Here is a 14,013-nt window from a genome sequence, read left to right on the forward strand (position 1 = left end):
ATTCATTATACTTTATCTATCTATTAGCATATTTTGATTTTACAAAATTTAAGTAGAATTCACATATAGTAGATTTATATCCATCATTTTATAACTTTTAAAATATTTTAAATCTATTTTTACAATTATTTCTATTTTATTTTTCTTAGCAATAGATATGGACTTCGCAGGAGATTCATATGTTTTTAATAGCGCTAATTAGATATTCTTAAATCGTGTATTTACATATTTGTTCATCATAAGTGGGTTAGTTTTACTTTTCTATTTCTTTTTTTATTTTAAAGCGCCATTGGGCTTAATGGAAATGGCGCTATAGAAATTTTGTTATTATTACTATTATTATTATTATTATTATTATTATCATTATTACTATCGTTGTTGTTATTATCATATATCAAGGAGGTTAGCTCTATGGAAAGAGGGCGAGAAGAAATGATCCACTGAATAAAGCTAAGATGTTCGCAAAACTGGTTTTGGAGGGTCAGATAAATTCCACTCTTCGGTACCTTAGTGAACAGGACTCTGGGGGCATTCTTCCACCTACTGATGATGTAATGATCCCACTTCAGGATAAACATCCGAGTGCACAGAAGGCCCAGCTAAGATCCTTGGTCTTTGGCCCAATCGAAGATATCCCTCATGTTATCTATCACCAAATAAATGAAGAAATGATAAAAGAAGCGGCACTTAAGACAAAAGGTTCTGGTGGTCCTTTGGGGATATATGCAAATGGTTTTAGAAGAGTGCTCGCTAGCAAGTCCTTTAAGAAGTCTAGTGCAAGTCTTTGCGACGCCATAGCCATGCTTCCTAAGAGACTTTGTACAGAGCTTGTTGATCCTGCTACAATCGAACCAATTTTGGCAAGTCAATTTATTCCTCTCGACAAGGGCAATGGTGAGTCGGAGAGGTGGTGAGGAGAAAAATCGCCGAGTGTGTAACAAGAGTGACAAAGCAGGATCGAACGCTTTTAATTCGTTGAACAGGGCTTCTGCCTTGCATAATGTCGCTGTTCTTTGTCCTACTTTAGCCACATACGCCACCAACACCTATAGCGCTCCTGCGCGCCACTTTGTCACGGGCGGTAAAGAACTGAAATCTACAGAGGGAACTACACAGGGTGACCCCTTAGCAAAGATCTTCTATACTATAAGCCTTCAGCCTTTAATCACCCATCTCAATCTATTTAGCAACGCAAAGCAATGCTGGTACGCTGATGATGCAACATGCGCTGGTTCGCTCGAAGAGCGAAGGAAGTGGTGGAACGGGCTAAATGAAATGGGACCTAGCCTGGTTGGTCACCAAACCAGAAAAGGAGAACGAAGCGATGGAAGTATTCGGTGACACGGCAATAAAAATATCGACTCAAGGCCAAAAACATGTGGGCGCCGTGCTAGGCTCTAGACCTTACCTAGAGGAGTACATGAGAGGGAAGGTAGAGGACTGGGTCGAGCAAGTGGCGAAGCTCGCAGAATTCGCTGCAGCTAATCCACAAGCCTCATATGCAGCCTTTACTATTGGATTGAAACATCGTTGGACTTATTATCTCAGAACACTGCCTGACATCGAAGATCTGCTAGAACCGCTAGAGCGCGCAATAGGCAATGTACACCCGCTGAGCGTGAATTATTAGCACTTCCGGTGAGGCAAGGGGGACTGGGTCTCACAAACCCATACCGAAACGCGACTAAGGAGTATAAAGCCTCAATCAGGGTAACACAGCCTCTAGTAAAGCAGATAGAGGCTCAGGCACTTGAGCTTCCGGATGATGATGACATACGGAAAATGCAGCAGTTCAACCGAAGGGAGAATGAAAAACATCCTAGAGAAAAGTTAGAGGAAGTAAAGAGCGTACTCCCTGATAACACCAGGAGAGCCGCTGTCCTTGCTACAGAAAAGGGCGCGTCTAGTTGGCTAACAGTTACCCCGTTAAAGGATATGAACTTTTCTTTAAACAAGAGAGAGTTCAGGGATGCCGTTCATCTCCGCTATGACTGGCACATAGGCTGACACGCCCTCCACTTGTATTTGCGAAGATGCTTTTAAGGTGGATCGTACCATGGTGTGTAGACGAGGAGGATTCATCATCCAGAGGCATAACGAGCTGCGTGATCTTGTGGCCGATTTGCTAAACACTGTTTGCCACGATGTGCAAGTGGAACCCGTTCTCCAGGAGATAACGGGAGAAGTGCTGACGAGGGGTACGAACCCAGCACCAGATGCCCGATTGGATGTTCACGCTCGTGGGTTCTGGGATTGGCAAGGCTCTGCCTTTTTTGACGTAAGAGTTTTCCACCCAAACGCAGAGTCTTACAAAGATCTCACTATTCAGCAGATTTATCGCAAACATGAAGATGAGAAGAAGAGGTTGTACGCGAACAGGGTTTTGGAAGTTGAACGAGGGACTTTTACACCTTTAGTCTTTACTACTATCGGAGGCATGGCGGACGAATGCAAGCGTTCCCACAGTAGATTCGCGGAGCTCATATCTATTAAGAAAGGAGAGGAGTACAGCACAAAGATTTCATGAATACGTTCAAAAGTGTCCTTCGCTCTACTTAGGTCAGCCTTACTTTGCCTAAGAGGTTCACGCACCACTAGGCGTGTCCCTCTGAACATTGAACATTGTGACTTTGAGATCCAAAAAGAACAAGCAGGATTTAGAGAATAGTTTTTTTTATTTATCTTTTTATATAACATTTATTTTTTATTATCTTCTCTTTCTTTAAAGTTCAAGAAGTAAACGTAAACGAAGCGTGTATCCGTTAGTTTTTTCTTAGATTTTTATTAAAAATTTTAATGTATTTGTCGATTTTTTTTAAGGAATTTATCATAATTTTTTGTAAATATTTTTAGTGATTATAGTGAATAAAGAATTTGCATTTGTTGTTGTTGTTGTTGTTATTATTATTATTATTATTATTATTATTATTATTATTATTATGATTTCAGTTATAAGTAATGCTGATAAGAGGGCCTGTTCCCACACCGTACACCACAGTTCTACATTCTTTACGGCTGACATTTCGCAAGCGAAGAATGGTGAGCTCCTTATTGTTGTATATTTCACGCGCTTGAGATGTACTCATACTCCTTGTCTTTCCACATGACTACATTTGCGCTTTTCTTATCGTATGAAAATCCTATCAATTGTAGTTTCCATCGTATTTTAATAACAGAAATACATCATTTGTAATAAAGTTCAAGCCCTTTCCTGAGCTGACCGACAATACTATCCAACAGTTCCAAATCTGCAAACCGTATAAAATCCTTATGAGCAAGTGGCATTTTCTACAGCAACAACCATTGGTAAGAGAAATCCTCAAAGAGCTGATAATATCTTACAGAAAGAGGTGTTCACTCAGACATACTCGCGAGAGGAAAATTATAATTCCCATCTTTATCACGCATCTCGCCTTTAAAGAATCTCGTATCCCACATCCTGCCTCGCTTTAAGCCTCATCCTACATCCTGCCTAACCCATGTTGGACCCTCTCTACTGCTTTCATTCAGTATATGGGATTCACTGTTGGATTTAATACACTGAACACGCAGGAAATCTGCAGAGAGCACGTTGAAGTTGTTAAAAATGTTTTGATTACCTTTATAACTAAGATGCAGTTCTCCCTTGTTTAGGCCATTCTCTGTGATCTTTAGATGCTGGATAAGTTTCCATTCCATTAGCTCTTTAGATGTATATTTGCATCTTTCACTGCTCCATTGAATTCACCGTTGTAGCTTAAATGTAGCGGTGGCCATTAGCAGTTAAAACGGTTGATCCGAATGAATAAAATCCGCGGTGAAGAACTAACACAAGCGACATAAACAAAAGGAAATTATTCAGGAAAGAGTAACAGAATTTTGATGAAAGAAATGCGCGCAGAACAAAAGGCCTGAATAAAATGTGACAAAAGAATAGTAGGAATTTGTAATCAAGCGAATTTTTGGTGGGAACAGTTATTTCCTGGAAAAACAAGATCAGGGATCACCGGATCACCGGATCACCGGATCACCGGATCACCGGATCACCGGATCACCGGATCACCGGATCACCGGATCACCGGATCACCGGATCACCGGATCACCGGATCACCGGATCACCGGATCACCGGATCACCGGATCACCGGATCACCGGATCACCGGATCACCGGATCACCGGATCACCGGATCACCGGATCACCGGATCACCGGATCACCGGATCACCGGATCACCGGATCACCGGATCACCGGATCACCGGATCACCGGATCACCGGATCACCGGATCACCGGATCACCGGATCACCGGATCACCGGATCACCGGATCACCGGATCACCGGATCACCGGATCACCGGATCACCGGATCACCGGATCACCGGATCACCGGATCACCGGATCACCGGATCACCGGATCACCGGATCACCGGATCACCGGATCACCGGATCACCGGATCACCGGATCACCGGATCACCGGATCACCGGATCACCGGATCACCGGATCACCGGATCACCGGATCACCGGATCACCGGATCACCGGATCACCGGATCACCGGATCACCGGATCACCGGATCACCGGATCACCGGATCACCGGATCACCGGATCACCGGATCACCGGATCACCGGATCACCGGATCACCGGATCACCGGATCACCGGATCACCGGATCACCGGATCACCGGATCACCGGATCACCGGATCACCGGATCACCGGATCACCGGATCACCGGATCACCGGATCACCGGATCACCGGATCACCGGATCACCGGATCACCGGATCACCGGATCACCGGATCACCGGATCACCGGATCACCGGATCACCGGATCACCGGATCACCGGATCACCGGATCACCGGATCACCGGATCACCGGATCAGTTCAAAATGAATCAAATAAATTAAATAAATTAATAAGCGTGATTGATTGCTCATCTATGTGACTCAGTCAAGATCTCCCGTATGCTAAAGCGAAAATAAGAGAAAATACTAAATACTGAAAAGGCCATACAACTTTGTGGAAGTGTCAATTTTCGCCAACCGGCTATTAGAACTGCTATTGAAGACTAAAAGCTACAGAGCGGGTTTACTTGTGCATATGCTATATTCACATGAAATTTCTAAATTATCCCGAGTGTCGGTATGTGATTGCGTCTCTGATTTCCGTGCAATTTCAAAACACGAAGCCGTCTTCCTCATATTCTTAAAGGAAAAGCAGCTGGAATGCATCTGAAGAATCACTTGCTTAGAAGAAGACGTTTTAGACGTTTTTCCGATGGGATTTGACAAGAGACATGATTCGGAAAGTGACAAAATTGTATCGCCCCACTGAGTTGTTGTTGTGAGTCTGGAGTACACATGGAGGCAACAAGTCGAAAATCTCAAGAACACACACTGGAGAATTGAATCAGTTCTTAGTCTTACGTGATTTTTTTTTAAAGAAATTACCTAACGACTAACGAGGAAGAATTGTTTTTTCTTTTATTTTGTCACCAGTAAGCACAGCAGGCAGGAAATTTAGTTCCACACTTTTGATCACTTCTTACAAAATAAAGGACCTTAACGTTTTCCGATTGTCTGTTTCTCGATAGCTTTAACAGGGGAACCGCACCAACGGTTGAGCATGGTGCGCAAAAGCAGAAGTGCTTAAAAAATCTACAAGTATTTTCGCTGTCACTAGCTGGAGATGACGACAAATCCATATTCACAGCATTATCAGTAAACACAGTGCTCGAGTTAGAAAGATGATAGCCACAGGAGTTGTTTCGAATCTCAGCTCTGTGAACAAATGACGTCACAGATTTTCACTCAGACTTGCGAACGACTCGCAACCGGTTGTCTGTCTGGTGTCTGTCGTGTCTCTTGTCAAATCCCGTCGGACATGAAACCCTCTACCCTCGAAAAAAAGATAGACTCCAGGCAGTCCAGGGTCCGTTGCAGGTAGTGGCACCATAAGCAGTCTATTTTTTTTATTAATTAAAAAAAACGGGAGAAAAAAGGTACCCTCGACCCTCGACATGAAACACTCGACCCTCTACTCTCGATAAAAAGATCAACATGATCTCGAGACCAAAATAACGATTATCGTTATTTCTTAATTGGCCCTGAAATAACGAATAGCATAATTTCAGTGCATGAGACCTTCGGGCTCGAAGCTTGGGAACTAGTATTCAGGGAAAGATAAAATGGCGGCTTACGGCGGCGGAGGAAGTCTCAGTAGTTCAATATTTTAGCGTGAAAAGGCTTAGGTGTTGTGATCTGGTTCTCAAGTAAAAAAAAAATCACGGTCTGCAATGGCCCTACCACCTTTTGAAAACATTGAAACGGTGGTAAAAAGGAGCAAGTTTCGAAGTCTAAAGGAAAGATGGGTAAGCTGAGTTTCAGTCAAATATCATGACATTTGAGATGTAATTTCGATACCGAATAAATAGTTCTACATGGTTATACACGCATAGGATTCTGTTGTTTTCACGTGAAGGCCATTTCAGCCATTCCTGCCACTTGTAAGTGGTAGGAAATAAAAGATATGCATACTTGTTTCGTATTGAAGACCTGTGAAATCACAAATTTGATTTATTTCTTCTTTGTTTTAGGTGGTCATTATCCATTATTTTTGGAAGTCGATGCTGATGAGAAAGAAAAAATGTTTACGATTATTTCTTCTCTCGAACGTTTTACTATTTAGGTACCAAATAATCTTGATACTGAAGACCATTGCATCCTATTATGAAAAATTTACCCCCTGATTGGTTTGTCAACATGTATGATGTAATATACCTTGTGATTTTTGGGATTTTCACATGTAAACTAGAAATACCTGTAGAGGGTAATGATGTACTTAATGCAAAGTGTTTTGGTACAAAGTCTGCTTTGCTGTAATCTACCTGAAGGTGCTTTTTATATGCTAGTAACACTTGCACAGCCCAGTCAAAATGTTCTTTAGTAGTAGACAAGCTGGCTGTTGTAATTATAGGCAGCAGAGGCCAAACCTCATCCTGAAAAGCAGTCTGAAAGGTGTGAAGTCAGTGGAAGATACTTCATCGTAGGTGGGCAAATTGCAGGCTGTCAGCCCATTTTGAGTGAGTAGTTAAACTCAAGATCGGCTATTTTAACTAATTTTATTGAGAGCCAAATCCTGCAAGGCTTATATTCTGTATTAATTTGAAGTGTTACTTTTATGATTCTTATTTTGCAGTAAGTGGGCTTGTTGTGGCCATTTTTCTCTCAAACATTTTTTTCAGCCTAGTCAAAATATTTTTTAGAAGTAGGCAAGCTGGCTATAGTAATAGTAGGTAGAGGCCAAACCTTGTCCAGACTAGACGCCTAACAAATGTTCTGTGTGGACAGCCAAATCCCTGGTTACCGGCACATTTTGACTAGGCTATTTGTTATTTAGCTACTAAGTAATCTTATTATTAAAGATTACTGCATTCCTTTTTAATAATTTGCTGCCAATTGTATGCTGTATATAGCTTATGATTTGTGTGATTTTCAAGAGTAAATTAGAAATACCTGAAGATGGTAATGATGTACTAGATAACGTACTTGACGCAAAGCAATTTTGGCACAAAGAGTATGCCTTGTCCTCTGGTGATTTTAACATGATAATAAGATTTGTTATTCAAATAATATACATCAACTGGAATGGGAATATTGAAAGAAAAATAATAATGTTTAACCATAATTAGTTTTGGTTTTATGTCTAAATTAAGCACTTACTTGAAGATCACTGCACTGATCAGGCCCCGAAGGCCAAAAAAGTGCTGTCTGCTGTTAGTTTAATATATATACTAGCCCCGGGTTAGGGTTAGGGTTAGGGTTAGGGCTAGGGTTAAGAACGGAACTTTTCACACTAGTCAAAATGATGCAACTGGTTAACATGGTCCAACCGGCCAAAACCAGGTTAAATTGGGTAAAACGGTGAAAAGATTTTAATTACATGACATGGTCCAATTGGAAGAAACGATCTCACTTAGTAAAATGGTGCAACTGGCTAACATGATCCAACTTGTTAAAATGATGCCAATATCTAAAATGGATAAACTGGTTTAAATGATCCAACCAGTTGAAATGGTCTAACAGGTTAATGCATGTGTAACCAGTGAAATTGCTTCAAATAATTCAAGTAATCAACCTGGAAAGGATGGTAACATTAGTTAAAAAGATCCAGCATATTACAGTGATTCAACTGGTAAAAATAATCATCCAACTACTAAAAGTTATTGAACACCAATCAAAATTAATCCAACTGCTTCAAATAATCCAACTAGTCAAAATTCTCCAAGTGGTTATTTAAGTGAAAAAGGTGAAAATCTTCTTGAAAATATATTTTTGAAGAGGCTTAAGCCCTTACCCTAAACACTAACCCTACCCCCAAACCCTAACCCCAAACCTCCACCCTAGCCCTAACCTCAACTGCAGACCCTCTAACCCTAACACTAAGCCCAAACCCTAACCCTAACCCTAACCCTAATCCCAAACCCTAGCCCCACACCATAACCCTAAAACCTAACCCTAAACCCTAAACCCTAACCTATAGCCCTCAACCTAGACCTAACGCTAACCCTAACCCTAACCCCAACCTTCTCTATCTATCCTGTAAGTGTACTAGTCGGCCTATCGTTTGTTTTTCAGTAAACTTTCAAGTAGTTACTGAAATTTACAAACACAATACCAAAAACCCTGCAATTGAATGCTTGTAGAAAAATATTAACGCCAGCCCTAAGCATAGCCTCACCCTAGCCTTAACCGTAATTCTAACACTAAACCCCGCTAACCCTAAGCATAATTTTACCTTAGCCCTAACCCTGATTGTAACACGAAACCCCTCTGACCCGAAGCAACCCAAACTCTAACCCTAACCAGGTAATGGGCTCCTGCCCTAACCCTATCCTCAACCCTGACTTAAACCCTTTACCATAGCTTAGGATTGGTTTGGGGTTTGGGTTAGGTTTAGGATAGCACAGAGTTAGAGTGAGCACAGGACGAAATAGCATGATTCCGTAATTCGGAAAAATGAAACTCTATGTTTGCACGTCATTCACTTCTTCCTTGGACCTGTTATGTTTCCGTTATGATTCTTGAACGGAAATATGACGACACGTTTCCGTTGCATTTCTGTCAACGGAATATTATAGTCGCCTGTTTCCGTTACGTTTCCTTGTACGGATTCAAACTTTTACCGTCAAGTAAAACATATATATATATATATATATATATATATATAGTAGTTGCAGTTATATATATATATATATATATATATATATAAAGTGCTGTACAGTTCTTACACCACGTTACCATGATCGTTCGAGGACAACAAAGGCAAATTGACGTGCATTAGGTGTATACGTTCGTAAGAATCATAAGAAGTCCTAAAAGCTTCGTTGTTTTACACTGAGCTATGTGCATGTTAATTTTGGAACTGTTTCGAAACCTTACAAAATTGAATCTTTTAAACTTACCCTGTGCTTAGATTTTTAAGCAGCTGGATCATTTGAGCCAGTTTAGTCTCTCAAACCAGCAATACAATACTTGGCTAACTGGATAGTTTTAGGGTTAGGGTTAGGATTTTCAAGTAGGCACACGCAGTTGTGTGGATATTGTGGTGCATGGAGTTTGGTAGAGTGTAGATTTTAGCAGTATTTGCCAGTGTTGACATATTTATAAAATTATGGTTCCAAAGTGCGTGTCACTGTTGAGAACCCAAGAAAATCATGAGAAAGTCGCCGTGGATTAGCCATAAAAATAAGCCCAACTCTGAGTCAATGCCAAATCACAAGAAAGTTGTGAAACTCGCGCCAATGTAAAAAAAAACAACAACAACTGAGGTTCGAAGTATGCGTCGATGCTGACATCCTATGAAAATCATGGGAAACTCGAGGAGATTGGTCATGGTACCAACCAATGCCACTTTCCCATGAAAATCAAGAAAGCTGTGGAAACTAGCCAACATATGCTAGAATGACAATCTTCAATAAAATTCATATCTAATAAGGATGTGTGAAATGGCCAATATCGCTCTTGGCTGAGATACTGGTTTGCCGTGTTTTGGCAGTTATTTTGGCGAATATGGTTAAAATCAAATCTGTGTAAAAACAGTAAAATCAACGAATTATTGAGGTTCGTCAACATAGGGAGGATCCTCTTAGTCTAGAGAAAAACTTCTGCCCATGGCTAAAGGCGTTAAATTAATAAATTGATATATCTGGGCGGCATATCAAACAGCAACACTAAACTTCTCCTTTCTCACAGCTTTTTCCCCTTTAACATCTTTGTTCACTCCATTTTTTAAAGTAAAAACTCGTTTTGGAGGCATAAAGGTCTCTAAAGCAACGTTTCAAGATTTTATGGCGATCTTGTGAAAAACATGTAGTTCCAGCTAGTTTTGAGGGTTTTGGCAGCTATTTACACAAAAAGTGGGTAAAATCAGCCCAATTTGTTGTTTCTGACGGTTTTTATGCGTTTTTCCCCAAATTTTACTGAGAACACTGCGTTTTAGCTGGAATAAGTGTTTTCACATGGATTATATCCCTATTTTGTTAAAGACATCGTGTTTTTGAATGTAAAATAGGCTGATTTTTGCAACAAAAAAAAAGTGTTTTTCAGTTCGAATTGAGCGCTTTTGTCAACTTTTGCGTAAAATTTGGCAAAAACTCGTGCGTTCTGCCGGATTTTGGTGTTTTTAGATAGACTTCATTGCAATTTTACGAAATACATGTAGTTTCAGCTAGTTTGCAGCGTTTTGGGCTTCAGACCGGCAAGAGTGATGGTAGACACTCTTAGCAGAGATAATTGTGCTAGCAGATATTAAGATTTCACCTGTAAAGACAATAAATTAATTGAACACAAGAAAAAGGAAACTTCATAAAAAAAATTAGAATAATGGCGGGGAGAAAAGAGGGCTGCACTAAAGATTATGTACTTGTGTTCTTGAAGCTGAAAATTAACAAGGTTCCTGTAAATTAAGTTTACATGATAACCTAACAATTTGTGAAAATCACACAAATCCCAAGCTATATCCAGGGTTTTCTCTTAATAAAATCAACTCTTAAAACAAATTGGGATTTTACCTTGGTCCTTTTTTTTTACTTTTTATGTACATTATTAATGTATAAATAATGCTCCCCTGACTCTCCCCCAAATTTCCAGAACAAATGGAAACTCTTAAGAATGATCAAGCTTTACCTTATTATTAAAAATTTTTACATCTTGAATTATCAAATTATCACAGAGGATTTCTTGGTACTTTAACCTGTTTAACACCCTAAAAGAAGTGCACATATATACTACACACAATCAGCCCAGTCAAAATGTGCCACAGCCGACAATTTGGCTGCCTGCCACAATATAGCTGCCGCTAACTTCACACTTTTCATACTTCCATTCAAGACAAGGTTCAGCCTCTGCTGCCCATTACTATCACCAGCTTGCCTTCCACTCAAAAACATTTTGACTGAGCTCATACATACATATGTGGGAGATTAGGTTACATGAGCGAACCTGCACTATTGAAAGAGATCAATGAATTATAATTCAAAGAAACATTGATAAATAAAATAAATCAATAGAAATGACAAAAATCAAACTAACAGCAGACAGTACTCTTTCAGCCTTCTGGACCTGAGCAGTGCAGTGATCTTCGATTAAGTGCTTAATTTGGACATAAAACCAGAACTTGGTATAGCTAAATATTATTATTTTTCTTTTAATATTCCCACTCCAGCTGATGTATATTATTTGAATTACAAGTCTTATTAGCATGCAAAATCACCTATATACAGCATACAATCAGCAGCAAATTATTACAAAGGAATGCAGTAAATTTTAATAAGAATATTACTAAGTAGTTAAATAACAAATAGCCCAGTAAAAATGTGCCCGTTGCTGGGAATTTGGTTCTCAATAAAATTAGCTAAAATAGCCAATCTTGAGTTTTACTGCTCACTCAAAATGGGCTGGCAGCTTACAATTTGGCTGCCTACAATGAAGGGAGCAACTTCAGAATACCCCGCAACTCATTTACATGTCATTGAATAAGAATAGCGTCTATTGTGTTATGCCTCGATCTTCAAAGCCTCCCGACACATGTAAGTGAGGCGGACCAAAGTTGCGGGGTATTCTGAAGTTTAGCCCAATGAAGTACCTTCCGCTAACTTCACACTTTTCAGACTGCTTTTCAGGAAGAGGTTTGGCCTCTGCTGCCTATAATTACTACAGCCAGCTTGTCTAGTGACATTCCAGTTGACAAAGCAATCAAGGGTAATTTTATCATAATAGGATGCAATGATCTTCAGTATCAAGATTATTTGGTACCTAAATAGTAAAATGTTCGAGAGAAGAAATAATCGTAAACATTTTTTCTTTCTCATCAGCATCGACTTCCAAAAATAATGGATAATGACCACCTAAAACAAAGAAGAAATAAATCAAATTTGTGATTTCACAGGTCTTCAATACGAAACAAGTATGCATATCTTTTATTTCCTACCACTTACAAGTGGCAGGAATGGCTGAAATGGCCTTCACGTGAACACAACAGAATCCTATGCGTGTATAACCATGTAGAACTATTTATTCGGTATCGAAATTACATCTCAAATGTCATGATATTTGACTGAAACTCAGCTTACCCATCTTTCGTTTAGACTTCGAAACTTGCTGCCTTTTACCACCGTTTCAATGTTTTCTTGTTGTTCAAAAGGTGGTAGGGCCATTGCAGACCGTGATTTTTTTTTTACTTGAGAACCAGATCACAACACCCAAGCCTTTTCACGCTAAAATATTAAACTACTTCCTTCGCCGCCGTAAGCCGCCATTTTATCTTTCCCTGAATACTAGTTCCCAAGCTTCGAGCCCGAAGGTCTCACACATGCACTGAAATTATGCTATTCGTTATTTCAGGGCCAATTAAGAAATAACGATATTCGTTATTTTGGTGTCGAGACCATGCTGAAAAAGATAGACTCGACTGCCTGTGGTTCTGCACCACTCTGATAACCAGGCCCCCTCCCATGATAGTAACCCATAGTGCATTGCTCAGTGCAAGTACTCCGCTGTTTCTTCCGGTTCTTTGGCTGTGTACAAATTGTCATGGCCTGCACAGTTCGGAAGCGGATGAGGTTATAACGTCGGCATTAACTTAACCAACTGCTGAGCCCGTAAACGCTTGACATCATGTACTTCGATCAGGGTGAAGAAAGAGAACTAAAAGTTTCTGTTATGTTCAAACGAGCTCAAGGAAGAAAGAAAGTCCTGACATCAGTAAATTGGAAAGAGAGAGTTTTTGTGTTAACGCCTAAAAATCTTAACTATTTTGAAGGCAGTTGCGAGGTAAAATAAGGGGATTAATTTGCATATGTTATCTTCTAACAAGGAACAGTAATGAGCTAGTTTTTGTTAGTCGTGATACTATTTTGTTTTTATATTTTCGATTGAATAACAAAACGTTTCCTGGTTGCTATTAATGGCAATCAGTGCTTACGGAAACCTTCGTCTTAGGCTCCTCAAGGTATTTGCTTTCATTTTAGGTGAAAAATCGCGCACTGCCCTATCTTCCAAGTCCATTGTCAATATTTGATTCGATAATAAGTGCGCCAAATCAATCAAATGAATGTTTATATCGAATGTGAACCCATGAAGTGTTTCAATATTGGTTTAATTTAGATAATTTCATCGTTCTCCTTCATCAAATCTTTAATATTCATGCGGATAATTATGTTTATAATTTTTTTGAGAGAAAAGTAAATATGGAACGTATTACACACGCTAGCTCATAAGTCAAGGGTATTTCTTAGAGAGAGGAACATAGTCTTTGAATTCTTGCACTTACGATAAACATGTATTCTGTTTTGACATGAACATGTAAAAATAATCAGTTTTCTGTTGGCCAAACTGTTAGGCATTTGTAACAATGCGCCATAACTATGAAAAGTAATGTTTAAAAGATAGATTCTTTTAAATGTTATGGTTTTACACCTTACAAGAGAAATTTAATGAGTACTGAACAACTTTGATAGTAAGGTAAGATTTGGATTTTA

General features: G+C 39.6%; 1 protein-coding gene, 2 long non-coding RNA genes and 1 pseudogene across 6 annotated transcripts in view; 3 read left to right on the plus strand and 1 right to left on the minus strand.

Moving 5' to 3' along the window:
- LOC149035421 (uncharacterized) lies at window positions 1-3,720 on the plus strand (annotated as a pseudogene).
- A 2,423-nt stretch (window positions 3,721-6,143) lies between these two features.
- LOC149035422 (uncharacterized) lies at window positions 6,144-7,191 on the plus strand. Its single transcript, XR_016182421.1, has 2 exons — window positions 6,144-6,345; window positions 6,571-7,191. It is a non-coding gene; the product is annotated as an uncharacterized LOC149035422 (long non-coding RNA).
- Window positions 7,192-11,143: 3,952 nt separating this feature from the next.
- On the minus strand, window positions 11,144-12,968 carry LOC149035423 (uncharacterized). Its single transcript, XR_016182441.1, has 2 exons — window positions 12,607-12,968; window positions 11,144-12,381 (listed from the first exon to the last, which is right to left on the minus strand). It is a non-coding gene; the product is annotated as an uncharacterized LOC149035423 (long non-coding RNA).
- Window positions 12,969-13,015: 47 nt separating this feature from the next.
- LOC113672276 (tyrosine-protein kinase Tec) overlaps window positions 13,016-14,013 on the plus strand; it is a 33,401-nt gene continuing 32,403 nt past the window's right edge. For all 4 annotated transcript variants that reach the window (XM_089192023.1, XM_027188554.2, XM_089192025.1 and 1 more), the window contains exon 1: window positions 13,016-13,306. In XM_089192023.1, coding sequence (XP_089048149.1) covers window positions 13,151-13,306 — 156 coding nt within the window. In that variant the 5' untranslated portion in view covers window positions 13,016-13,150. The remainder of the gene's footprint in view (window positions 13,307-14,013) is intronic.

The sequence above is a fragment of the Pocillopora damicornis genome, chromosome 13 (assembly GCF_964200805.1).
Source record: "Pocillopora damicornis chromosome 13, jaPocDami1.2, whole genome shotgun sequence".
NCBI lineage: Eukaryota > Metazoa > Cnidaria > Anthozoa > Scleractinia > Pocilloporidae > Pocillopora > Pocillopora damicornis.